The sequence below is a fragment of the Lacerta agilis genome, chromosome 17 (assembly GCF_009819535.1).
Source record: "Lacerta agilis isolate rLacAgi1 chromosome 17, rLacAgi1.pri, whole genome shotgun sequence".
Lineage (NCBI taxonomy): Eukaryota > Metazoa > Chordata > Lepidosauria > Squamata > Lacertidae > Lacerta > Lacerta agilis.
In genome coordinates this window covers 38561144-38588177 of record NC_046328.1, presented here as the reverse complement: position 1 = coordinate 38588177, position 27034 = coordinate 38561144, and the positions used below count along the sequence as shown (strand labels likewise).

At 47.0% G+C, this 27034-nt stretch overlaps 2 protein-coding genes across 3 annotated transcripts; both read left to right on the top strand.

Annotated features, from left to right (window-relative positions):
• Positions 1-743: 743 nt before the first annotated feature.
• On the top strand, positions 744-8669 carry LOC117061467 (SLAM family member 5-like). The gene is made up of 7 exons (XM_033174305.1): positions 744-813; positions 1987-2325; positions 3687-3983; positions 5088-5204; positions 6106-6197; positions 6715-6836; positions 7552-8669. Exons 1-6 carry the CDS (start codon positions 744-746, stop codon positions 6829-6831), a joined length of 1032 nt encoding a protein of 343 aa, XP_033030196.1. The 3' UTR covers positions 6832-6836; positions 7552-8669.
• A 3802-nt stretch (positions 8670-12471) lies between these two features.
• LOC117061842 (T-lymphocyte surface antigen Ly-9-like) lies at positions 12472-24113 on the top strand. Of its 2 annotated transcripts, XM_033174824.1 has the most exons (6): positions 12472-12688; positions 18405-18785; positions 19861-20163; positions 22764-22871; positions 23006-23105; positions 23617-24113. In XM_033174824.1, the coding sequence occupies exons 1-5, from the start codon at positions 12517-12519 to the stop codon at positions 23068-23070; spliced, it is 1029 nt and encodes a 342-aa protein (XP_033030715.1). In that variant the 5' UTR covers positions 12472-12516; the 3' UTR covers positions 23071-23105; positions 23617-24113. The 2 variants fall into 2 exon arrangements, with proteins under 2 accessions (XP_033030715.1, XP_033030714.1); XM_033174823.1 differs by lacking the exon at positions 23617-24113 and having other exon boundaries at positions 23006-23212.
• The last annotated feature ends 2921 nt before the right edge of the window (positions 24114-27034 follow it).

Sequence of the window (27034 nt, the reverse complement as noted above, 5' to 3'; positions counted from 1 at the left end):
GCTAACCTGCTTGGTGCGTGCTTTGCTGCTTCCTGCTGCTTGGGCTGCGGGCAGAGCGAGGGGGAGGCCAGGGAGGGGCACTGCTGATGCCCCTCCCTGGCTCGCCCCTCGCCTCCACTCAAGCCGGAAATAGCAAAGCATGCGCAGAGCAGGCTTGCAAGCCCCACCACCGATCGTGGCTTTTTACCGGGCAGCTGTGGGGCTCGGCTTGGGCATTTCAGGGGGGCACCCAGAGTGTCACCCCCTCCAGGGTGGCACCTGGGGTGGCCTGCCCCAATACACACCACTTGCTACGCCACTGGGGTCATCCCATTTCCTGTCCATCTAGGACCTTGTCTGGATATTTCTGACACAGCGCCACCTAGGGGAGTGCCCTCCTCTCCACAGCCACATGCCCATATGTACCTAAGACCTTGTCCAAATTCTTGAAACAGTGACACCTTGTTGCCTAACTTCATCTTCACACCCACTTATTCCCAGAACAAGACAAGATTGGTTAAGAATCTGATTCTCCGGCAGAACAATAGACTTTAAATGACACAAATTCATTTTGCTAGAAAGCCTTTCCCTGAAGTGTGCAGAAAGCTGCTTGTGAACACATGTTCAACAAAGTCTCCAGATGGTGGGTGGGCTTTATGACTTAATGCTTAAAAGGAAAATAACAGATTGCACACAGGCTTTAGCTGGCTTTTGCTATGGGTGGTATTTTCTTCCTATATGCATAAAAATGTAAGGTTGTCGTCATGCTGAAGTTCATGTGGTTGCTGATAGGGGGCCACACTAACTCCTGCTTGATTACAGAGCAGCAGGCAGGTGAGCAAGCAAGCAGTGTGGCCATGTGAGCTGTGTAACATAAAGGGGGTCTTCAAAGAGGGGTTTGTCTAACTGCCCCCTGAAGCACCTCCCCCCCTGCATTAAACATGGCTGCCATGAGGTTTAATGGAGGGGGGGCACTTCAGAAGGCAGTAGGTCAAACCACTCTCTGAAGTCACTCTCCTCCTCCTTTAAAAAGGGTTGGTGTTTGGGGTGAGATGGGAGGAGAGGGTGGTGGAGGAAACTCTGATGGGAGGGGAGTTTGGGGTGAGCTGTGAGGGGATAAGCGAGGGGGCAGGTGGGGTATAAAGGGAGGGGGAATTGGGCAGATGTAAAGGGAGTAGGAGTTGACTAGGTGTCGTGGAAGGGTAGGCAAATGAAGTAAGCAGGGGTGGCAGCCCCTACTGCTACTACAAACATTAAACACAGATATTTAGAACACTCATATCCAACTTAATAGTATGTTCAATGGGAAATTCTCCTATTGAATAAAAAAGTGGTTGGGTCCACCCTGCTAGCTCTGCGGATTGTTGGCTAAAATATCATGGTTGTGAGTATTATCACAACATTGGAGATTCAGCTTTCAATCAAGTTGGTGACCTACCTCTCGTGGGAGCAAAACCTGTAGTTTAACAATGTGCTGCATGAAGAAGTACTTTCTTTTAGACTGTGCTATGTCTTCCAACAGGGACGCGGGTGGTGCTGTGGGTTAAACCACAGAGCCTAGGGCTTGCTGATCAGAAGGTCGGCGGTTTGAATCCCCGCAACGGGGTGAGCTCCCGTTGCTCGGTCCTAGCTCCTGCCCACCTAGCAGTTTGAAAGCACGTCAAAGTGCAAGTAGATAAATAGGTACCGCTCCAGTGGGAAGGTAAACGGCGTTTCTGTGCGCTGCTCTGGTTCGCCAGAAGTGGCTTAGTCATGCTGGCCACATGACCCGGAAGCTGTACACCGGCTCCCTCGGCCAGTAAAGAGAGATGAGTGCCACAACCCCAGAGTCGTCCACGACTGGACCTAACGGTCAGGGGTCCCCTTACCTTTACTTTTATGTCTTCCAACACTCTAAGCCTAGAGCTAGGAAGAAAAATAATTCTGTCCCACAAATCCCTATGTTTTGTGTACAAATCTCTTTTCTCTGATTATTACTGTTCCGTTCCCTTTCTGTATCATCCTCAGATCTCATTGATGGCCAGTCACACACCCCTCCCCGCCAGGTGAACGGGGTCCTGGGAGGTTCGGTGGCCCTCTCCGTGAACCTTGGTCCACAGGCCAAACTGAAGGAGATCGAGTGGAGCTACCGGGCTGGATCTGGCCCAGCGCTGCTGGTGGCTTTGTTTCGGGATGGGAAATTCGAGCGGCCTGATCCTGGTGACCGGTTTAAGCAGAGGGTAGAAATGTACAATGAGACGCTCAGGATCAAGGCATTGGAGCTGAATGACAGCGGTGTCTTTGGGGCCCGAGTGAAGTTATTCCCAGCTATCGTTGAGGATCAGATCTTCCGCCTCATGGTCTATGGTGGGTTATTAGGCTGTATCCATTTATACTTCATGTTGACCAATGGAAATTAATGAACCTGAGTTAGTCATGTCCACTCATACATATTAAAAATAGAATAATCAGCAGAATTTCAATTTTTAGCCCAAGGAAATTGCCATCTCTCTCCCCGTTTTACCAGAAATAGTATACTTTTGTTTATTCAGTCGACAGTACATAAACATCAGATACAGGATAGGGTTATCAAGGCAAGGGATCTGTTCACATTAATGCAGAATTTCAGGGGGCGGGCGGGCGGAATGAGTGCCAAAACACAGCCATCCTTCAAAATCTGCACTTTTTCTGAATTTTGCAATGCAGTTCTTTAACCAAGTAATGAGGACAAAAATGCCTAGGTTGTGGTAGGTTTTCTATTTTAAAAATGCAAATATTAGTTACAGTAACATACAAAATGCATCTTAGGGAAAATTGCATGCAAAAATGTGTATATTAGGAGAAATTCACACTAAAATGCTGTTACGAATACACACACACACACACACACACACACACACACATATACTGAAGTGTAGAACTGAATTTAAGATTGGGAAAGTGAGAATTTGAAAGTTTCTTCCTTCAATATTCAAGACAACCACAGTGTGTGTGTGTGTGTGTGTGTGTGTACACACCCACCCACACATTATGTATTTTTAAGTAAAGCAGAGTTGATGAGCAATCAAATGTAGTTTAAAAAATTGCAGACACTTTTGACTCTGAATTCATCTTTCCTTTGACAGTTGTGGCCTAGTTTTGATGGCTATAGCAGGGATCTTCGCTGTGTTTTCAGTAAGCTTTGGATTACTGAAATTCAGTAATCTTAGGATCTGCCATTAAAACAGAATCATAAAATCCATCTGAGTTTCCCCAAGTGTGTGGGAAGTGCTGTGGAGACAAATTGGGAACTTATTTTCCTAGGAAAATTAACATCTATGCACAATTATTTTTTTTTTAAAAAAAAGGCAAATGTGTTGATTTCATCTGATCTTTTAGCAGAACCAGCATTATCCGCAGCTCATTACTAAGAAATATTGAGGTGTTGGGAGGAAATGGGAGAGCTATTTCCCCTCCTCTGTTGCGCTTTGGATACTGGATTTATTAAAACATTACAAGCTCATGACTGGGATTTCTGAAATGCAGGATTCTGCAGTTTTACTGTGCTTAGAAACAGAGAGTAGATTTCATCTGGCTTCAGTGTGAGAAGTCAGAAATGCAATGTCCTGTTTGGAAAGCAAGAGGGAGCTCCTGGTTTCCTAAATCCTGAGAGTGACTTTGTGACATCTGTTCAAAGTTCATGTTGTCTAACATCCACCGCATATCATTTCTCATCTTTCCCCACCCAGAACCTGTCTCTACTCCGCGGATACAGAGCCAGCTGGTCTCCAGCACCTCCAAGTGGTGCAATGTGACCCTCCAGTGTCTCTCTCCGGGAAGGGAGCAGGTCAACGTCACTTGGAGGAAAGGAAACCCGATCCGGGAGCTCGGGAGCTCCGACAGATACCAGGTCTCCCCCGATGGCAAGACTCTCCGCCTCTCGCTGCTGCCTGCCTCCCTGAACACCACCTACTCCTGCACGGCCAGCAACCCCATCGAGCACAAGATCGTGTCCTTTGACTTGCAGAGGATCTGCCAGAGTGGAGGTATAGGGGTGTGTGTGTGTGTGTGTGTGTGTGTGTGTGTGTGTGTTTTAAAAGGAAGTGTCAGGGGAACTCCTTCCCTTAGATGTTGCTCATGATTAACGACAAGCCTCTAGGTAAGCTAAAACTATTTATTGTCTGAGTTACAGGTGGGTAGCCGTGTTGGTCTGCCATAGTCGAAACAAAATAGGAAATTCTTTCCAGTAGCACCTTAGAGACCAACATTATTGTCTATAATGGAATTACAGAGTCTCTGCAGCCGTGACTGCTCAGTCAGAATCAGTTCCTCGCCCGCGCCAACACAACCAACGGCTCGGCACTCTTAAATGATGTCTATGTTTCCTCCTCTCCCCCCTTGGGGACAATGATCCAGGTGTCTTGTGTACTGGGGCAAAATCATGCAAAGCCAGGAAGACAGATTTCCTGGCTTCCCTGACCCTTAGACTTTTCCCTTTCTATTTCCTGATTCACCACTGGATTTCCTAACCCCATCTTGTTTCCTTACCCGTTTCTGTAATTTCATCTCTCCTTGCAATTCAACTCTTCCTCTCCTAGTTTCTCTGTAACTTGTGGATGGTCTATAGCAGTGTTTTTTCAACCTTTTTGGGGCAAAGGCACACTTGTTTCATGAAAAAAATCACGAGGCACACCACCATTAGAAAATGTTAAAAAATTTAACTCTGTGCCTATATTGACTATATATAAAGTAATTTTTCAATTTTCCCCACGGCACACCAGGCAACATCTCGCGGCACACTAGTGTGCCGCGGAACAGTGGTTGAAAAACACTGGTCTATAACACTATCAGATATCCCTCTGTCAATCTGTTTTTTCCCTCTCCCTCTCCCCTTTCTTTTTCTCTGAAACCTCTGCCTGACATTCGAGAGTCCTGCCTTTTTTGTGTACTTGCTGTGAGCATCTGGGTAATGCTCTACAGCTGCTGCTTCTGTACTGCTGTGTGACCTACACACTTCTTTTTTCCTGTGAGCTCCCAGGAATGACACAAAAAGCAGCAGCAGGGGTTTGTCCGCTGGAATTGTGTGTGTCTGTGTGTAGTAGATCTTGCAAGCTGGCTCTGACCCTCTGTACCCTTCTCAATCCCAACAGCTGAGGCGTCTTTCTCCAAGTCAGGCTACGTCGTCCTGACCTTCATCCTGCTAGTGCTGAGTCTTGGGGCTGCTTTCTGGTGCTGGAGGATCAATAATGAAAAATCAGCAGAAGCTGGTGAGCCAAACATTTGTTTGAAGTATTCCAGTCCTTTCTCCTACAACCCTAAGTATGTCACATTTAAAGAAACTCATGAGTCACAGAACACTTCAACCCCTGCTGGTCGTCGGAACAACTTGGAGTTAAATAATTTTACCCGAGTTTGCTTATTTCCTCTTCCCTCCCAATCTACTTTCCTTTTGAGCCATGTCTGTTTTAGACTGTAAGTCTCAAGAGCAGGGACTGCCATGTTTCTGTGGAACTGGAAGCTGTTCTTGGTTGGCTTTTTGACTGAAGAGCTGGATAAAACTTAACTGAATAAAGAAATTTAAAGGAGTGCAAGCTAAATGCAAATGCCACCATCTTTTCTGAAAAGCTTTGTGACTTTAGGAACTCCTTGCTGCAGAAAAACTTTGCCTGTGGAAGCTTTCCTCATAAGTGTCTCTCCCCACTGACAAAAACTTCCCCATGCTTAATAACTGCAAGCTGGGCTGTTGTTACTGTCACAGAAGCAACAAGATTAGACAAGATTTATGTTCAAATGGAAGGGTGAGGAGCCTGAGATCTGGGGAGGAGGCAAATGTGACCCTCCAAACCTCTCTGTCTAACCTCAGAAGTTCTCCCAGGTCACATCCCCTTCCTGGGCCAGCTTCACACCTCAAATACAGGACTTATGCATGGCTGGAATAAGATAATGCCTCTTTCTTGTCTGGGTAGAGGATAGAGACTGGGTTGTAAGTCTGTGCAGAAAGTAGACTAAGGCAGCGTTTACATTTGTTGCTCCACCCACTTTTCCTCTGGCCCCACCCACCACTGGCATGTGGCCCTCATAAGGTTGCTCAGGCTGAAACAGTCCCCACCTAAAGCAATGTAGAATCTCTCACACAGAGATCTCTCTCAATCTCTTTCTTCTTCCAAGTTACCATTCCAACTGTGCAAGTGGAGGAGAGCCCTTCAGACCCCCAGTATGCAGAGATCCTTCGAAGGAGCCCCCCAGAAGGTAACAATAAGGTGAGACTGTCCTGAGGCCCCCCCCCCACTGGGCCTCTCCTCTGCTGGGTGGAAGCCGAGCTCAGCCCAGGGCAGTTTTGCAGAAGGAGGAATTATTTCCTCAAGAGCTTGGCTGTGGGGTCTACTGAACTTCAGAATATACCACTGCAGGACCTCACAGGTCCTTCTTTAGCTACTGGCCTGTGAAGAGGACATGTGAGCCCAACCACTAGACATCTCTCCACAGCTACACCAATTCAGCTCAGATTAAGGAAAGTGGGAGAGCTTCTGTCTTGCAAGCAGAAGGTCTCAGGTTCAAGTCCCAGCATCTCCAGATAGCGTTGGGAGAGACTTCTGCCTGAAATCCTGGACAGCCACTGCCAGTCAGCACAATACTGAGCTAGATGGACCAATGGTCTGATTCAGTATGTGGCAGCTTCCTATATTCCCAAGTGTTGGGGGGGGCTCATTTTTATTCTCAGCAAATGCTACATCATTTAAAAACAAACAAACAAACTTCTTCCTTATTTGCATTTAGTCCCTAGGTCTCCGGGAAAATAATGCGGAGAGAAGCCCCCAGAAAGAACGGCTTGTCACGACTATTTACGACCAGATCCGAAGGACCCCAGACAATTCTTCTGAAGAAGTCACATAGGCCTGGTAAGCTCCATGATATTTTGGATGGGCTTTAAAAAAATCAAACGGTGATATTATTATTATTTTTGCACAAATATATGTATGCAAATGGGATGCAGGTGGCGCTGTGAGTTATACCACAGAGCCTAGGGCTTGCCGATCGGAAGGTCGGTGGTTCGAATCCCCGCAATGGGGTGAGCTCCCGTTGCTCGGTCCCTGCTCCTGCCAAACTAGCAGTTCAAAAGCATGCCAAAGTGCAAGTAGATAAATAGATACCTCTGCGGCGGAAAGGTAAACGCCATTTCTGTGCGCTGCTCTGGTTCGCCAGAAGCAGCTTAGTCATGCTGACCATGACCTGGAAGCTGTATGCCGGTTCCCTCGGCCAATAAAGCGAGATGAGCACCGCAACCCCAGAGTCGGACACGACTGGACCTAACGGTCAGGGGTCCCTTTACCCTTTACCTATGCATGCAAATATGTTTGTGTGTGATTGTAGTCATGCACCAGCCTCTTCTTGAAGACCTTCAATAAGGGAAAGTCCCAACAGCTCTAGATAGTTGTTCCCATTGTCAAACTGGTCCTACCATCAATACGTTTCTTCTCATGTCCAACTGAGATCTACCCTCCTTAAGTTAAGACCCTTCAATGTAGTAGAGGGGAAGCAGTTTGTCCTCTCTTCTATGGGAGAGCCTCAATATGCTATCTGATTTATAAATATACCGGTAATTATGTTTCCCAACAGGATCCAGCAAAAGGGATTTTGTCAAGAAACATCACCTTTGCAGGGGCCAAAAACCAAATTATGTGCCAAACCCTCTAAGCACCACTTGGGACTTGCCAAGGCTACTTTTTGATTTTGCTTTTTTTGGCACAGAAGAGAAGAGAATATTTCCAGGGCAAAATTCCCTTTCCCCCCCCTTCTATTGTGAAACCTTGTTTTCTGCTACAAGCCCTCACTCCGAAGTTACTAGAAGTCCTCACTCTGAAATGGCCGGAAGCCCTCACTCCAAAGTGGCTTGAGGATATCTTGCTAAAGCTGAACCCTGGAAGGGAGAACGATCCGAGGCTTTGTAAACTATGGAGCAAACTATTCTCCAAAAGGCCAGTCCATACAATGGTGTTTTCCGCCTGCCTCAAAAAGAGCAAATAGGGAGGTGGAGACTTGAGATATCCATCCAGGGGGAAATTGGGCAGATTGGTAGAGACTGAAAGATTGCCCAACACTCTTCTCCTGAAATGTAAGCCATTGTGGGCAGCAGCAACATGCAACAGAACCATTCTAACATGCACGTACATGGATAAAAGGAAGACTCTGCTTTTGAGATGGACAAGACGTCAGTAAATAAATATTCAGACTTACATCCCATAAATGTTTTAGTAAGCCTGTCCATGGCTGTTTTTAAGCAAGAGAGAGGCCGTCTATGAATGGATGCAACATCACGCTCAGGATAGAACCTGTCATCCAACTGCTAGACCTGGATCTCCTCTTAGCTGTCACAATAGACGTCCCTTTGGGCTGCTCCGTGTAAGAGGGCTGTGGACTCTTGACTGTGCTATCAATCCTATCCTTGTGCTCATGGTGTATCGAAGTAAACATGAAAGCAAAACTAGCGCTCCTACATTCTAGTTTTAAACAAAGCTAAGAGGAAGGTGATGCTGCCACGGATTGATCATCCTGAATGATGGAATTCATGAACTGGGACCGGAATGAAGATGGGTTCCTGCTTGTGGGAAAGGGGTGGGTGCAACAGGGTGTGTTTGCACATCAACGCGGTGGAAGAAATGGTCCTAGCTCAGGGACAGTCCTCGGCTAGAAGGACCAATGGTCTGACTCAGCAGTATGCAGCACTTGGGCAAGGCCATGGCTCAGTGGCAGAACATCTGCTTCGCATGCAGAAGGTCCCAGGTTCAACCCCTGAATGCATCTCCAGATAGGGCTGGGGGAAAAGACTCCCTGCCTAAAACTCTGGAGAGCTGCTCCCATTCAGTGTAGAGAACACTGGCTAGATGGACCAAAGGCAGCTTCCCATGTTCCTGAACCAAGGCTCCATTTCTCCCCAACCTATTGTCTGCACATTGGCCTTCGGCTTCTCAGATTTCTCATATCAGGAGCCTTTCTTGGGCCTGTCTGAGGCTGAACTCTAGAATGCTCAAAGCCTCTCTCTTTATTAGTTCCAGATTCCACCCTCTGCTGTTTGAAGTACTTGGGGGGGGAATTAATGTGTCCTGCAACAATATGTTGCCATTCTAGATTCCAATCAGCTGTTCCTTCCAAGCAGAATGTTACACTTACACACACACACACACACACACACCCTGTTCTCCATTTTCCTTTAGGCATGTTCACTCTGCAGTATAATCCTCATTTGGTTTATTCTCTTTTGGGGGGGAAGGTGTCCCATTAAGTCTTTTGCTTTCAGTTTTTTGTACTTCTGCAAACTTTGGGGTCCCCCCAGGCCTGGAAATGCTTCCCTCCTCATGTGTCCCAGATATCCTCTTTTGGCCACAGCCCAGTCAACACTTGGCTCCTGTGCTTGCTATTACAAGGCTTGGAAGCTCTTCAAAAATCTCTGCTGGAAACCTCTGGCTTTGGTGTCAGACACTATCCTTACACTACAATGCGGGGAGTGATTTTCAATGAGTTCTGGGTATAGATTTAGGTCTGTGGTTGCCCCTTACCAAGATTTTCTCAGAGCTGAAGTGTAGAAAGCCAAGTATCTGGACCTCCCAGCCCAGCTCAAGGTGCTGTAGGACCACAGAAACCAATCGTGCATTAATTAGCTGGCCGTTGTATCATATCTGGTCCCTGCTCTAGATCTCATGAGAGTTTACAGTGTGTATGTTGGGCACCATGCTATGTACTGTGTTATTTGTCTCAATAACATTTGGTAAAATAACCCTTTGAAGAATGTTATCATTGCCTGATGGTAAAGGTGTACAAAGATTGTGGTTAATATCCACGAGGTTTGGTATATTTTTATTTCAGTTGGCACACACACAGGCCATGCAATTTCTTGAGCCAAATTACCGTAAATGAAAAAGGCAGCAGGTTGCTGTTTCAGCACTGGGGATGGGACAGCACAAGCTGCATGAGAAAAACAGCCCTATCCAGAACTAGCAATTAGCCCATGGCAATCCACCCTCTCATCACCTTGCCGACAAAGGTCCATATAGTTAAAGCTACGGTTTTCCCAGTAGTAATGTACGGAAGTGAGAGCTGGACCATCAAGAAGGCTGATCGCCGTAGAATTGATGCTTTTGAATTATGGTGCTGGAGGAGACTCTTGAGAGTCCCATGGACTGCAAGAAGATCAAACCTATCCATTCTCAAAGAAATCAGCCCTGAGAGCTCACTGGCAGGATAGAGCCTGAAGTTGAGGCTCCAGTACTTTGGCCACCTCATGAGAAGAGAAGACTCCCTAGAAAAGACCCTGATGTTGGGAAAGATGGAGGGCACAAGGAGAAGGGGACGACAGAGGATGAGATAGTTGGACAGTGTTCTCGAAGCGACTGGCATGAGTTTGGCCAAACTGCGAGAGGCAGTGAAGGATAGGCGTGCCTGGCGTGCTCTGGTCCATGGGGTCACAAAGAGTCGGACACGACTGAACGACTGAACAACAACAACAAAATCCACCCTCTCAGACCAAGTGGGCTGCAAGAGTAGTTCGACTCAGAACCCGTGGACCATGGATCGGTGAAGGCAGTGAAGGTCCTGTGTGAGTGTCTGGAGGTGGTTGTAAGATGGATGGTGGCTAATAGATTGAGGCTGAATCCTAACAAGACAGAAGTACTGGGTTTATGGGGGGGCAGGGGGCAAGCAGGTGTGAGGGACTTCCTGGTCCTGAATGGGGTAACTGTATCCCTGAAGGACCAGGTGCGCAGACTGGGAGTCATTTTGGACTCACAGCACAGTTGTCCATGGAGGCGCAGGTTAATTCTGTATCCAGGGCAGCGGTTTATCAGCTCAATCTGGTACGCAGGCTGAGACCCTACCTGCCCACGGACTCTCTCTCCAGAGTGGTGCATGCTCTAGTTATCTCCTGCTTGGACTACTGCAATGCCTTCTACATGTGGCTACCTTTGAAGGTGACCCAGAAACTACAACTAATCCAGAATGTGGCAGTCAGACTGGTGATTGGGAGCGGCCGCCAAGACCATGTAACACCGGTCCTGAAAGGCCTACATTGGTTCCCAGCATGTTTCTGAGCACAATTCACAGTATTGGTGCTCACCTTTAAAACAGAGAGTGGAAGAGGGGCTGCTGCCTCCATACCCTCCCTTTGGCATGCCATTTTCACTAGTTTATGCTTTCTTACACACAGCTTGTCCCAATACATGCATTTTTGTGGGGTTGTGGCGCTTATCTCGCTTAACAGGCCAAGGGAGCTGGCGTTTGTCCGCTTCCGCAGACACTTTTTCCTGGTCATGTGACCAGCATGACGAAGCCGCTTCTGGCTCAATGGAACAGCAAAACCAGAGCAGCGCATGGAAATGCTGTTTACCTTCCTGCCAGAGCGGTACCTATTTATCTACTTGTGCTGTGTGCTTTCAAACTGCTGGGTTGGCAGGAGCTGGGACACAGCAATGGGAGCTCACTGCGTTGCGGGGATTCGAACTGCCGACCTTCCGATCGGCAAGTGCAAGTGGCACAGTGGTTTAAACCACAGCGCCACATGCGTCCCTCTATTCCACAGGTAGTTATATCAAGTCCTACTGTATTCTAATGTCATTTAAATGCCTGTCAGCCTTGCAGAGAAAACATTTTTCTTGGCTGGCTTATAAATGTTGTTCCAACATTAAAAAGAAAGAAAGAAGATCAATGACACAGAGAACAAAATAGCAGAGAGATATTCCTTTGTGCCATGTTACTATCTGCTCAGCCTGCAATTAAGTAGGTTGGCATGGAAATTTTGTTCCAAAATAAATAAATAAATAAATAAATAAATAAATAAATAAATAAATAAAATGTCACAGTTAGAGGTAGGTAGCCATTTTGGTCTGCCGTGGTCGAAACAAAATAAAAAAATAAAAAATTCCTTCCAGTAGCACCTTAGAGACCAACTAAGTTTGTTCTTGGCATGAGCTTTCATGTGCATACACACTTCTTCAGATACACTGAAAGAGGAGTGACCAGACCTTATATATAGGATCAGGTGACATCTATTTCACAGCCAGAGAGTAAAAATAGCACTGAGAAATTTGAGCCCATCATGGGACATCCTATCATGCATAGGGGTTGCGGGCTTTTGTGACGAGCTTATACAGGGTTCCAACTTTTTAAAAAATGGGAACGGCAGAGTAAGAATCAATCTTTGAGAGAACTGAAGGTAAAAAAAAGTAAAGATAAAGGACCCCTGGACGGTAAAGTCCAGTCAAAGGTGACTATGGGGTTGCGGCACTCATCTCACTGTCAGGCTGAGGGAGCTGGCGTTTGTCCACAGACAGCTCTCTGGCTCATGTGGCCGGCAGCATTAAACATATTCTGGCGCAACGCAACACCGTGACGTAAACCAGTGCCCACAGAAATGAGCAAGAAGAGAGGAAAGAGCAAGAATCACTCTCAGAGAGAACTAAAGATAATGTTGTTGTTGTTTAGTCTTTTAGTCGTGTCCAACTCTTCGTGACCCCATGGACCAGAGAACTAAAGATAAGAATAGCTGCTTATTGTTGACATTGCCGGTGTCTGCTTTGTGTTGTTGCCTGAATGTCAGAGGCCAAATATCAGTCTGCAAGCTGGGAAGATCAACTCTGCTCTCACCGCCACCAGCAGCCGTATCTGAGTCTCCCTCCACAATCTGACAGAAAAGTTAATGAAGACACTTGCAGAAGACTCAAGATCCTTTTCTTATTCAAGCTGTTAATCTACTCTTCCTTTGGTAAGTCCTTCAGTCATGGGCGTACCCAGAGGGGGGCAGCAGGGGGCTGCCCCCCCTAGAAGCCAGCTGCCCCCCCAAGCAAAAATGATTGGCGTCATGCTGAGGAAGAAGCGGGAGGAGAGGAGCGGAGGAGAGAGGGAGGCAGTGGAGGAAGGAGGAGGCTGCTGTCCCCGCTGCCCAAGTTCCTCCCTTTGCCCCCCCCCCCCCGCCCAAGGCAGCTCCTGTCCCAAAGGTGAAGGAGGAGCGCCTGTCCCGCGCTCACAGCGGCGGGCTGCGGTGGGGGCTGCAGAGACGCTCACTGTGCTGCCACCGCTGTGTCAGTCTTCGCTCTTCCCTCTCGCGCCTCCCTCCCTCCCTCCCCTCCCGGCCATCTCTCTCTCTCTCTCTCTTGCCCCTCCATCGGGTGCCTGCGTGCCTTCACCCCTTCCCCTTCTCGCCCTTTTTCTCTCCCCCCGCTCCTCATATTCCCTTCCTTTCGCGCTGCCGGTCTCCTTCTGCTTCCTCCTGATTCTCTTTCGCTTTCTGTCCCTTTCCCTTCCTCCTTTCTTGCTCCTCTTTGCGTCCTTTCTATTTCTTCCACCCCAGCCCCAGATATATTTCCTTCAGCCTTCTGCACTCCACCCTTCATACGTTACCTCCTTTCTTGTGCCATTGCCATTTTCCTCACTCAACTTTTCTTTTCTCCCCTCCCCTCATTCCTTCCTTGCTTTCTCGCCTTTTATTGTCTTCAGCCTGTTGTCTGCTGCCCCTTCATTCCCTTTTCCCTTCCCCTTGACCCCCAGGCAGAGACCCAGAGAGGGGACCCAGTCAATGACACTTCCCTTGGCTACTGCTTTCTGGAAGCAGTAAGGAAGCTTTCTTTGGCGAAAACTGGGGTGGTGGTGACAATCAATGGGGCTTGTGCATTTCATGGAATTGTAGAGTTGGTCCAAGTACCCCCCTGCAACAAAGAAATCTTTTATCCAGCATGGGGCTCAAACCCACAAGCCTGAGATCGAAAGTCTCCTACTCTACCAGCTGAGCTGTTCCCCTGAGAGCTAGTGCAGGACATTTTGCTGCCTGAGGCCAAGGATGAGAGTTCACCCTTCCCATCCTATGCATTTAGTAATTTGTTAGGTTTCTATCTCATCTTTCCCTCCCCATACATTTCTCTTTCCCCCATTATCTGTGCAACAGGCCTATAGAAGAGGTTAGGCCATGGGTAGGCAAACTAAGGCCCAGGGGCTGGATCTGGCCCAATCGCCTTCTAAATCTGGCCCACAGACGGTCCGGGAATCAGCATGTTTTTACATGAGTAGAATGTGTCCTTAAAATGCATCTCTATGTTATTTGGGGGGGCCTGCCTGTTGTTTTTACATGAGTAGAATGTGTGCTTTTATTTAAAATGCATCTCTGGGTTATTTGTGGGGCATAGGAATTAGTTGATTTTTTTATTTTCAAAATATAGTCTGGCCCCCCACAAGGTCTGAGGGACAGTTTGCTGCTGAAAAGGTTTGCTGACCCCTGGTTAGGCTAAGAGACTGGGTCTATGAGTGGCTTTGAACACTGCTCATCTTGATCCTCTAACCACTAGACCACACTACAGAGGCCCACCAGACTGGCAGATGAAACTTCACTGCTAACAAAACAGAGTCCATTGCTGCAACAGGTTGGCCTAGTGGGCACAGGGCAGGCTGCATGGCACTCACAGCTCTGTGGAGCAGGCAGGGAAGGAGCATCACTGCTTATTTCACAGTTGAGTATGGCAATGCTCTCTGTGCCAAATAAATAAGCTTTTACTCATTCATCCTTTTCCTTCTACAGACCTTTTTATCTCCCCAGGCTTTATTAACCTCTGCCTAACCCCCTGCACATAGATCGTTTTCAGTACTGCCTATTACAGTTTTTAAAGGAATTTGTATTAGTTCTTATAAACTGTCTTAGGAATTTTGAATGTAAGGGCAGGTGCATAAATATTTTAAATACAGTGGTACCTCTACTTACAGACGCAATCCATTCCGGGGTGCTGTTTGCACCCCGAAAAGTCTGTAAGTAGAGCGCTGCTTCTGTGCGCCACGGGAGGTGACGGAAACCGAGGCCAGAGAGCCAGTTTGGTGTAGTGGTTAAGAGCGGCAGACTCGTAATCTGGGGAACCGGGTTCGTGTCTGCACTCCTCCACATGCAGCTGCTGGGTGACCTTGGGCTAGTCACACTTCTCTGAAGTCTCTCAGCCCCACTCACCTCACAGAGTGTTTGTTGTGGGGGAGGAAGGGAAAAGGAGAATGTTAGCCGCTTTGAGACTCCTTCGGGTAGTGAAAAGCGGGATATCAAATCCAAACTCTTCTTCTTCCGGCACCTCTGAGCCAAGTGCAGAGCACCTCTTCCTCCCATCCGCCAGCAAAACCTTCTGGGATCGGCGGGGCGGCAGGGGGATATTCTTAGACGTTGGCTGGGTCCCCATCTGTTGGCTGCTTCTCCGTTGGGAGTCAAGAAGAGAAACCGGGGTGCCTCTGAGCATGTGCAGAGTGCATTTCTGTTCCCGCTGGGCAATAAGTTTACAGCAAGACCCAAATGGTGGTGGTGGTGCGAGTGTAAACCTCGCGAGCAGGGCCTCAGAATGACGAGAAGATGTCCACTCTACCGACCGAGCAGAAACGCGGTCCATTTTTTTTCGGGGGGGGGGGGGTCCAGCATCTCTCCTGCATGTGTCAAGGTTCACAGGGTAGCTAAAGGCAGTTTGGATATGTATGAAGCCTCTTAGGAAAGGGGAAGTTTCAGGTACTGCTGGGGACAGAGGGAAAGTGGGGCATCTGGCCAGCTCTGTTGGAAATGGGGGATGGGGTGCCATCAGGGCAGGACTTTGGGGGCAAAAGTCCATGACCCCATTCATAGGAACAAGCAGGACCCACACTATACACAGCAGGGCTATCAAAGCACCCCCCCCCCAAAAAAAAATTCAGAAGCATTTCCCCCCCCCCGGCTCAGCACCATTTCCCCCCCTCTCCCTCACTGCATACTCCTTCCTCCCGGTGCAGCCATTGGCTAATATCGCTGAGGCACAGGCCAATGGGTGGGCAGCTCTGCATGGCTGAGAGCAGGAAGAGGGCTGGGCTGAGCTGGCTCAGCGCCATTTGCAGCAGCCAACCATACCCGAGCCTGCTGCCAGCTGTTTCAGGTAATCAGTGCGTTTTTCCTTTCTTTTTTTAATAATGGATGTGGATGGGGTCTGGATTGAAACAAAAGTTTTGAGCAAGTTTTCTTCAAACCCAAGAAAAATGATATTAGTATAAGACATGTAACTAGAGCGCTGCTAAAAAAAATTTTTTTTCAAGCAATTCATTGTAATAACTACCGTAATAAAGCACTGCTATAATTATATATAATTTTCTTAAAATTTTGGTTTCATTCACCTTTTCTGTGCTGAAATGTCACAACCTGAACAACCATGGCTTGCCCCCCCCCCTAGTTTTGATCCTGGGTACGCCCCCTGTCTTCAGTACTTGTACAGCCCTCAATCCTCTCAATACACAGAAAAGTTGTAAGTCTGTTTTGTTCCAAAAGGGTAAATAATTGACAATGATTAAGTTTGTTACTGGTTCCCAGTTGCTTATTTGCATGAAATTCCAAAGCATGGCTTGCTGATAAAAACCCTCTCTGCACCTGGAACCCCCCCCCCCCCAAAAATCCCTATGCTCTTGAAGAGATTGCATCCCCTTCCTCGCATTGTTGGAAACAACTTTTAGAGTGTTCTGTGACACCTAATCAATACTGAACATCCCACTGATTGTGGTCATTTGTACAAATTAAAAAGGGAGCTGTGGAAAACAACACAATGCCTTTTGATGTAGGCTTCAAATTACAAGCCAGTTTGTGCCAACTAAACATTAGGAAGAACTCTCTGACAGTAAAAGTCATTCAATAGTCGAAGAGACTCCTCTGGAAAGTTGTGGACTCTACTTCATTTGAGATTTTTAAGCAGAGGTTGGGTGGCCATCTGCCAGAGATTCTTTAGCTGAGATTCCTAGATTGCAGCAGGTTGATTACCCCAATTGTATGAGCCTACGAATCTATTTTAAGTCCTTGGGAGCCCTCTGGCAGGATGCTTGGAATGAGCTCCTCAGCATCAGCATATTTGGTGTCCTGTGGATACTAGGCAACCCTTGTTCCAAGAAGCATTTGGATGAGAATGATCTGCAGCCTCCAGAAATTTCTAGCACTCAGGAATATCCCAGAGCAATGTTGAAGCAGGCCCTGGGACCGTCAGAGAAGACACAAGGAAGAGGAGGCAGAACAACCCCATAGCCCCTGGGAGTGATTGAATCTTAAGAGGCAGAATGAGGTCACCACAATCAGTAGAAGGGACTAATGTGACTCAGCCTCCAGAGAGGTGGGACAGTCCTGGAAGGGAATAACAAAAAGGTGCCCCCCCTTCTCCATGCCTAGGAGTGCTTGGCTGCAGAGCAGGGCTCCTTGTGAGTAAAGGGCTATTTATGAGGAGGACCTCAGCGGTGCCTTAAAATCCTCAATAGGAGGCAGAGAGAGCTGCTGAAAAGATGCTTCTCTTCCAACCCTGGTCTTCTCCTGCACTGCCTCCCCGTGGCCATGCCTCTTAGCCATGCCTTTGTCTATGTTCTTGCCTGAACTACTGCCTCGCTGTGGCCAGATCTTGCAGTACAACTTGACTGTGCCTTTGCCTCAATTGCTTCGCTTCGACCAGACTGTGGGCTACTCTTAACCTTGCCTCTTCCTCCTTATCTGAATTGTGGGCTTTGCTGTGGATTCTTGCCAGTCTGGACCTGGTGGAAACAGGGCATTTGGGCTTCTGCTGAGAGTGCATACACCAGCATGGGGCGTGACTACTACTATACTACTACTACTACTACTACTACTACTACTAAATTTGTATACTGCCCTTCATCTGAAGACCTCAGGGCGAAACGGTCAGTTTGCATTTCTTAGTGCAGAAAGTATGGATCTGATGTGTAGAGATCTTTTCTATTCTACTTAATTCAAGAGGGTTCTGGAAGCTTCTCTTTGTGAAAGAAACAATCAGAAGGTCCCTGACGTTTGGGTTATTCCTTCAGAGAAACTGAGTACAGCTGGTTTAAACTAATTCTCTTATCTCTTTCTGTCAAGGTCATGCTGTCTATAACAATAGGCCAGAAGGAGCCTGTGTTTCACTCTCCCTTTCTATCTCTTTTCCTTCTGCTGTGATGTTCTGTACATAGTATGTTTAGTGTTAAGGTTTAGACTTACAGTATTGTGAGTTATTGTAAGTTTAAGTGAAGTCTGCTACAACTGGATTTCTTATGGACAGTGCCAATCCTGAATGTCTTGGATTTGTGACCATTATGTTCATCTGCCTTCAGTAGCAAAAAACCTCTGCTAGATGAAATTATAATTGCCTCTGGTCTATTTTGGGGGAGAATCCTGCAATGCGTTTAGGTTTTTACTCTGCTAACTATACGTTGCAATCTACTCTGGATCAATATTGAGTAGAATTCCATGACAAAAACACAGCATAAAAATACAAGGTAAGAACACAAAATGCATAATAAAAACAAGAACAGAAGAAACCAATAACTCCTACTCTGCCTCACCCACCCATTTCTTCACCATTGTAGCCTGTTCATTCACCTCTTCCTCTCACTCAGACAATGGTGATGGTGAGAGTGTGGAGTGATGGATGTTAACCCATGTCCTTGTCCATCTTTCCCTTCCTCCCCTGCCCCAATAGGCACTTTGAGTCAAGCAGCAGAGAATCCGACCTATCATGTGAATGGGATCCTGGGAGGATCAGCCTTCCTTTCTTTAAATACACCCTCAGCCAAAAAAGTGGTCAACATTGAATGGTCCTTCCACCCCACATCTGGGGAGCCATACCTGCTTGGTGAGTTCAGGGATGGAAAACAGGATCAGTCACATCTCAGGAGCTGGTATGAACAACTGATGGAAAGTGGTGATGCCGTCGCATTGAGGATCAATAACTTGGCAATGCTTGACGAGACCACTCTGAGGATCAAGAACCTGACAATGGAGCATAGTGGGCTCTATGAAGCTCGTGCCTGGTTTAATGCCGCGCAGTTCCAAGAACACCACTTCATCCTCACTGTTTATGGCAAGTAATGATTTCAACATCTTTGTCAGTTTATGGTGGAGCTGAGCATAGAATGGGAAGATTGTGAAATATGATGGGGAACCCTTTTCAGCCTGAGGACCACATTCTCACCTAGGCAACGTTCCAGGGGCCACATGCCAGTGGGGTGCAAGATCAGAGGAAATAAGTGTGGGGAACATTGAGTCTGAATGTAACCGTTCCACAAAATGCTAGTTTCTTCACATGTGTGCAACCCCCCCCCCATCCTCCATCCAGGAAGCAAAGGGCATTATCAAGATTCAATAATACTTTTCAACCAGACAAAAGAACTCAAGGAGGGTGTGAATCAAGGCCAGTGAGTGGAGTATGTCTGGGAAAGATATGTGGCTCTGGGAACTGTGGGAGAGAGTCCTGAGGGCCAGACAGAGATGCTTGGAGGGACATATTTGGCCTCTGGGCCCAAAGGTCCCCATCCCCCGCCCTACACAGTTACCAAGAGGCATGCAGGGCACAAACTCCTAATGTAATGATTTTAGGCAGACAAGGAAGCCCCAATAAGAATTAATGAATCTCTAGAAGTTTTATGTTTATTTACAATTAACCACCTGAGTGCAGCTCCAAGCCTGCTGCTCTTTGCTATGAGTTGGTCACTCTGAGTCTCCACCCCTTGCGCAACACAAAGGGTGCCACAGTCCAGTTCTTCCTCTCTTGTACTTCCATTGCATTTTAACATTTTCAGCTCTTCTCATTTGGGGAGAAGGTAGGTGAACTCCCCCCCTCTATGAAACGAAGATCTCTCTAAACGTTGCTTCCCTCCTGGTTGCATAGCAACCCACTCAATGCCATCTATCTCCTCCCCTCCCTCTGCCTGTGAGCTCTCTGAGTCTGCTGCTCTACCTGAGTCTGGGAATTCTTGATGAAGTGGTGCCAAACTAACCCACTCCTTCTCTGTCTGTGGCTGCAACCCCTCGTCTCCAGAGTCAGGCTCTGGCTCATTCTGTACTGGCATTTCTTCATCTCCAGAGTCAGACTCGTCCCAGGCGTTGGATTCAGCCACATCCCCGACACCTAATCACTTTCATTTCTTTTAAAACAGAGCCAGTGCCAAGTCCACGGATACACCATAAAGTAGAATCCAAGACTCCAGAAGGCTGCAGTGTGTCCTTACAGTGCCAGGCACCTGTAAAGGAGGGGTACACTATCTCCTGGAAAAGAGGGAATCCCCCCAGGATCTTAGAAGGAAGTTTGGATAAGTACTGGCTTTCTGACAATGGGAGGAATCTCCACATCTCCTGGAGAAAAAGCTCTTCTGACTCCACATTCACTTGCCTGGTCAGCAATCCTGTTGATCGAAACAATGCCTCATTTGACTTGCTCAAAATCTGTGCAAGTGAGGAAGGTAAGAAATGTATCATCCCTGGTTCTGCTTGGAGTGGAGATTGTAGAAGCAAACACTTCTCCTTCCTTGCATGCATGCTTGTTAGCAGGTTTGGGCTATGCTTGACCCTATGAGTTGCTGCTCCTGAGATTCAGAGTCTCATGCTCTAACAACTAAGCTATCCTGCTGCCTACTCCTTTGATTCCTAGGCTGGGACCCACAAAAGTGAAAGCAGCAATGATATCTGAAGTGCCATGCCATAATCTCCCTGAATCCCCAGCAGGTCTCAGGTACTTTGCTTGCTATTCCTGCTACAGTGAAGGTGAGCAAATGCACCATGTAAGTTTATGTCTCCAACTTATAAATGATGGGGTTGGACCCAGATTTAGTCATGCTTAGAGTGGAGTCTCTGAGGACAAATGCATTTGGTTAGCTTCCCGAACCCATAAGATAACCGAAACACGCCTATCCTTCAGAATTTGCACTTCTCCATGATGCAGCTCTCCAAATAAAAAAGTATTCACATAAATATACAGACAATTGAAAAATAATCTTCAAAATGAGACGTGGGAAAGGGACCCTGTCACTTTATGGAGTAAGAACAGTCCAATGGTAGAAATGGTTTTATCTCCTTTCTTTTCCTGAGTATGTGATCTTTTGTGCATTATATCATAAAAACCAACAACTGGGAAACACTGGCCTGCGAGCGCTGCAGTTGGAGAACAGCCTTTACCAAAGGTGTCATGGACTTTGAAGACACTTGAACTCAGAACACAAGTGATAAACATGCTAAGAGGAAGGCTCCGGGTTTCAGGGGAGGGGGGTGACACTTTGGCGGGGCCCGAACGTGGGCATGCCGCCTTTCCCCCCCTTCCAGCTGTGAGATGTAAACACAGAGCATTCAAACACAACATTGCTAGAGTGGACATGAAGGTGTCTCAGTCCTCCAGCCTTAACTTCCTGTTCACCTGGACTGAGACAACTTCCTCTATGTAACTTGAGACGGGTGTGGTTTCACCCAGGCAGGTTTACACAAAACCACAGGAAGCAGACCCCATCTTTCTATTTTGGACTCGTCTTTTGAAGAAGCAGGATGCTCTCTTGGCTTGCAGCTGAGAGGAGCACAGGTGAAGCCTGTTCCCCTATGGAATCAGCTTCACTACATGTAAATACATTTATCTGAGCCTGTACTGTAACTCAGGATGCCTGTAAGTAAACTCTTTTATATCTTATAAACAGTACTGTGTTGTGTCTTTACTTTTAAGAGGGTGAAAGGGGAATATACCAGGAATATATTTCTTATAGAGGCTTTAGCAAGCCTATGCAACTGTCTCTGCTGTGTTTTAGAAAGGGAATGGAACTCTGCTAAGTTTGGAGCTTGTTAATACAAGCTGGGATGAGATATATAAAGTAATATATCATCATTCCACACTCCTAAGCATTCCCACACCAGCGGCTTGAGCTTGAGCACGCCTACTTTGCTTCCCTTTCCCCCCTCCAGTGGTTTTTTTGTGTGTGTGAGGGGCAGGCTAGCGAGGAGGGGGTGTCATGCCAAGGACAAGCGTGACGCCCCCTCCTCGCTGGCAACCCCCCCCCCCCGCCCAAAAAAAGCGGCGGAAAGGGGGGAAAGGGAAGCAGAGCAGCAGGCGCTTGAACGTGCCTGCTCTGCTTCCCTTTCCCCCCTTTCCGTAGCTGTTTTTCGGCCTGAGGGGTGGGCCAGCGAGGAGGGGGCATCATGCCAGGGACAAGCGCGTTGCCCCCTCCTCGCTGGTCTGCCCCTCGGGCCGAAAAAAGCCATGGAAAGGGGAAATTTTCCCCTTTCAGCGGCATCCACGTGCGCTACTTTGTCTGCTACTTTGGCAGTCTTTGGTTTATAAATCTACCAATAAATAATAGAAATAATAACAAGAGTGAAGAATAATATAAAGAAATCCAAGAGAGCCAACTTAAGGCAACACTAATGGAACAAGACCTTCTTCTTTCTTACGGTATTTACTCAAATGTAATGCACATCTCGGGGGTGCAGGTGGCGCTGTGGTGTAAACCACTGAGCCTAGGGCTTGCCGATCAGAAGGTTGGCAGTTCGAATTCCCACAACAGGGTGAGCTCCAGTTGTTTGGTCCCTACTCCTGCTCACCTAGCAGTTCAAAAGCACGTCAACGTGCAAGCAGATAAATAAGTACTGCTCCAGCAGGAAGGTAAACGGCATAACTGTGTGCTGTTCTTGTTTGCCAGAATCTACTTTGTCATGCTGGCCACATGACCTGGAAAAACTGTCTGCAGACAAACGCTGGCTCCCTTGGCCAGTAAAGCGAGATGAGCGCTGCAACCCCCATATTTAACTGTCAGGTGTCCTTTACCTTTTTAATGCACATCTCTTTTTTTGTCAAATTATGTCACGAAAATTAGGGTGCACATTAGATTTCATGGCTCATTTACATTCACCAGCAAATACTTTTTTGGTTTCAAGGTTTTGAAAATTGAGATGTGCAATAGTTCTGATGGTTCATTTGATTCACATAAATACAGTATTTGTTCTGCTTCTCTTAGTCACATAGAGGAGGTCTATTTGGTGGCTATTATTGCAGTGTGTTCCAAGAGCCTCTTATTGTTTGTTGCAGGTGGACAACAAAAGTACTGGGGGTTCCTGCCACTTCTCGTCTGTGCTGCTGGAGCTTGTGCATGTTTGATAATGATATGGAAGAAGAAAAGGTTGGGAAAGGAGAAAGGTAGAACCATCTCTGTTAATCCCCTTAATTACCTGGGATTCAAATATGTGCCTGCCTCTCCCTTGCTCCTCTTGAGAGGCAGAGGTTGGCCAGTGCCATCAGCTGAACAGCAGGTCTCATGTTCTGCTCTGTAGATGCTGCCTCTGTGATGCAAGCTCAAGAGACCTCTTCTGCACCCTTCCTCAGAGGAGACCCCTAAAACATCGTGAGGACCTACTGAGATGAGCATGCACAGTAAGGAAGGCTGGAGGGCCGGATAAGATGTTTGGAAGTAACATAATGTTGTTGTTGTTGTTGTTCAGTCGTTCAGTCCTGTCCGATTCTTCGTGTCCCCATTGACCAGAGCACGTCAGGCACCCCTATCCTCAACTGCCTCCCGCACTTTGGTCAGACTCATGTTAGTAGCTTCGAGAACACTGTCCAACCATCTAATCCTCTGTCGTCCCCTTCTCCCTTGTGCCCTCCATCTTTCCCAACATCAGGGTCTTTTCCAGGGAGTCTTCTTTTCTCATGAGGTGGCCAAAGTATTGGAGTCTCAGCTTCAGGATCTGCCCTTCCAGTGAGCACTCAGGGCTGATTTCTTTAAGGATTGATATGTTTGATCTTTTTGCAGTCCATGGGACTTTCAACAGTCTCCTTCAGCACCATAATTCAAAAGCATCAACAAGCAACGTAATACTATGGCATTATTTTATAACATTTGTTAGTACTACTAGAAGTAGTCAGGGCTTCTTCTTTTTTCCAGCCAGAATGCTCCGGAACAGAGTTCATTTATCCACTCACCTCGAAACCCCATTGCAGGAGGTTGGACCAGAGGACCCTTGGGGTCCCTTCCAGCTCTACAATTCTATGATTCTATGAAGCAAATCATCTGAGAGGAGTGCTTGGCTACTACCCATGATAACTTTGCTCTGCCTCCGTGGTCAGAGGTAGTAATGCTTCAGAATACAAGTTGCTGCAACCTGTAGGAGGGGAGAGTGTGTCAGTTTGATTTCATAGCACCCAAAGTATAGATCTGATGTGTAGAGATCTTTCCTTTTCTAATTAACTGAGAGGGTTATGGAAGCTTCTCTGTGTGAAAGAAACAAGCAGAAGGTTCATGATGTTTGGGTTATTCCTTCAGAGAAGCTGAGCATAGCTTGCTTAAACTGGTTCTATTATCTCTTTCCGTCAAGGCAATGCTGATTATAATAATAAGCCCAGGCAGAACCTGTCTTTCACTTCTTTTCTATTTTTCTTTCTGATGTGCTGTTCTGTATACAGTGGTACCTCGGGTTACATACACTTCAGGTTACAGACTCCACTAACCCAGAAATAACGCTTCAGGTTAAGAACTTTGCTTCAGGATAAGAACAGAAATCGTGCTCTGGCGGCACAGCAGCAGCGGCAGCCCCCATTAGCTAAAGTGGTGCTTCAGGTTAAGAACGAATGAATTAAGTACGTAACCAGAGGTACCACTGTAAAGTGTTAAGGTTTAGTCTTATTATAAGTTATTGTGAGTTTAAGTTAAGTCTGCTGCAACTGGATTTCTTATGGACAGGGCCAATCCTGAATGTATTGGATTTGTGACCGTTATGCTCATTTGCCTTCTGTAGCAGTAAAGCTCTGCTGGATGAAATATTAATTGCCTCTGGTAAATTTGGGGGGGGGATCCTGAAATGTGTTTAGGTTTTTACTCTGCTAACTACACATTGGAATCTGCTCTGAATCAATATTGAATAGAACGCCCTTCCATCAGTTGTCTAGGAAATTAATGACTACCTGACTTTTAGAAGACATCTGAAGGCAGCCCTGTTTAGGGAAGTTTTTAATGTTTGAAGTTGTGTTGTGTTTTTAATATTCTGTTGGGAACCACCCAGAGTGGCTGGGGAAACCCAGACAGATGGGCAGTGTGTAAATAATAAAATTATTATTGATATTGTTATTAGATTTCCACATTGTTAAAGTAGTCACAATATCATTACTATTATTTAGTATACCCAAGTAATATATTTAATGAAATATATATAATTGAACACACAATTAACAGGTTTAATATTTATTTTTGTTAAACAAATGTAATACTCAAGGTGAGTCCCTGACAGATAGATAGATGCACGGCCTGGAAATGCAGGAGAACCCAGAATCATGGTGTGTGGGGGGGATTCTGACCCCTGAAATCCTGCCAGAGAAGATCTGAGTGCACAGATCAGGAGTCAAAGTGACCCCAAAATAATCGCCACCACCTCTCACCCCTCCAGCACACTCACAATCTGGGTTATCCTTCTCCTAGTCCAGGCATGTTCAACAGGTAGATCGAGATCTACCAGATGATCACCGGATGTCTGTGGTAGATCACTGGTAGATCATTGGCTCCCCCCAAAGAAACTGAATAACTGCGGCTCCCCTAGAAAAAGCTCAACATTTTACCTCCTCCCTGAAAAAACTCAATAACTTTGACCCAAACTCCCCCCCCCCCGAACCTCCAAAAAAGGGGGTAGATCACTGCCAGCAGATCGCAGTCTCTTAGTTGGGAGTTGGCCACTATAACGAATCGGAAATATGTTAAGGGATTTTCAGAAACCACAGTGTTTTATGAGTTAATGTGCACCCCAGTTTGAGTGGCAGATATATCGTGGGAGGCGGGACATTCTGCACTTTAAAGGGAGGGGGCAGCTGTTGGGAGAGGGTGAGAGAGAGGTGACTGGAAGAAGGAGGGTGTGGGGCCAGGATAGTGGTGGGTAGGTTAGGATAGGTTGAAGATGTGTATATGATGCTGAAAGAAAGAGTTTACACTGTAATGAAACTAAGCTTATAAACAATTGCATTACTGAAACCGTTATGTTATGTAAGAAATAAAGACTTGTTATTGTTGAGCTAAGAAAATATCGTCGTTTATTGGGTCCAGCAAGTTACGTATGCTCATGAGGAGGTGAACTCAGGGAAAGGACAAAACTGACCTGCAGGGTGATAGTTTGTGTCTTGGAGTTCCCTCAGGAGGGGCTAGCGGGCGGAAACATTTGTATTGCCACAGAGTTGCTAAGAGGGCTTAGCTAACTGATATAGTGAGGGATCTAATGAAAGAGAGACCCCGAACTGTAGGCAAAGAAGAGTTTAACCCCTGAATCCCAGAGCGGAGGATATAACCGGCCACAACCGCTGGACATGAAAACTCCCTTTACTAAGAGATTCCCAGATTATAAATAAAAGGGGATTGATATCACAGACGGACCTCAGAGGGACAGGTGGGGTGGATTGAAAGTTGACCCGGAACATCTGATTAGAAATTCACTTAGTTACAAGGGGAGAGTGTGAAGGGGAGGTTCGTTTCAGCCAGTCTATCCTGGAGGGGGTGGAGGGAATAGTCAGAAAGTCACAGATCTGAGGTCCTCTTTCCTTATTGGGATGTGTGTGTGTTTTGGATGTGGATCTTAAAAATCCAGATGATCTTTAAAAAATCTCCATCTCTCCAATCAGAAAACAGGAAGCTGAGTTTGCTCTTAGCCACTAGGCGGGGTTTTCTGCACAGCCGAGGTCTACCAATGATTGCCCCAGTCCTCTGCTGCACTGCCCCACCCCACTGATCCCCCTTCTCAAGCCCCCAGTCGCACCCTCGACCTGTGCACGCTGAAGACAATGAGAAGCACAAACATACACACACACCCCAATTCACCAGCAGCACCACTTTAGGTCTTTTCCACTCTTGCCCAGCCCTCCACTCCCTCGTTCCTGCAACTGGTGGGTTGGGGGCAGGGCTGGGTTTAGGGCAACACAACTGATTTCCCCACGCTGGGCACTGAGCTGAGAGGGCTGTTGTCAAGGGCTGATGGCAATGGGTATGTGGAAGGTAAATGGCATTTCCATGCGCTCGGGTATCCGCCATGGTGTCCTGTTGCACCAGAAGCGGTTTAGTCCTGCTGGCCACATGACCCAGAAAGCTGTCTGTGGACAAACGCCCACTCCCTCGGCCTGAAAGCGAGATGAGCGCCGCAACCCCAGAGTCGCCTTTGACTGGACTTCACCATCCAGGGGTCCTTTACCTTTTACCTACAGTATGTGGAAACTCCATATGCTAGAGGCTCAGAGAGTGGAGGAGGGGCTGCTGCCTCCGTGCCCTCCCTTTGGCATGCCATTTTCACTAGTGTATGCTTTCTTACACACCATTTGTCCTAATATATACATTT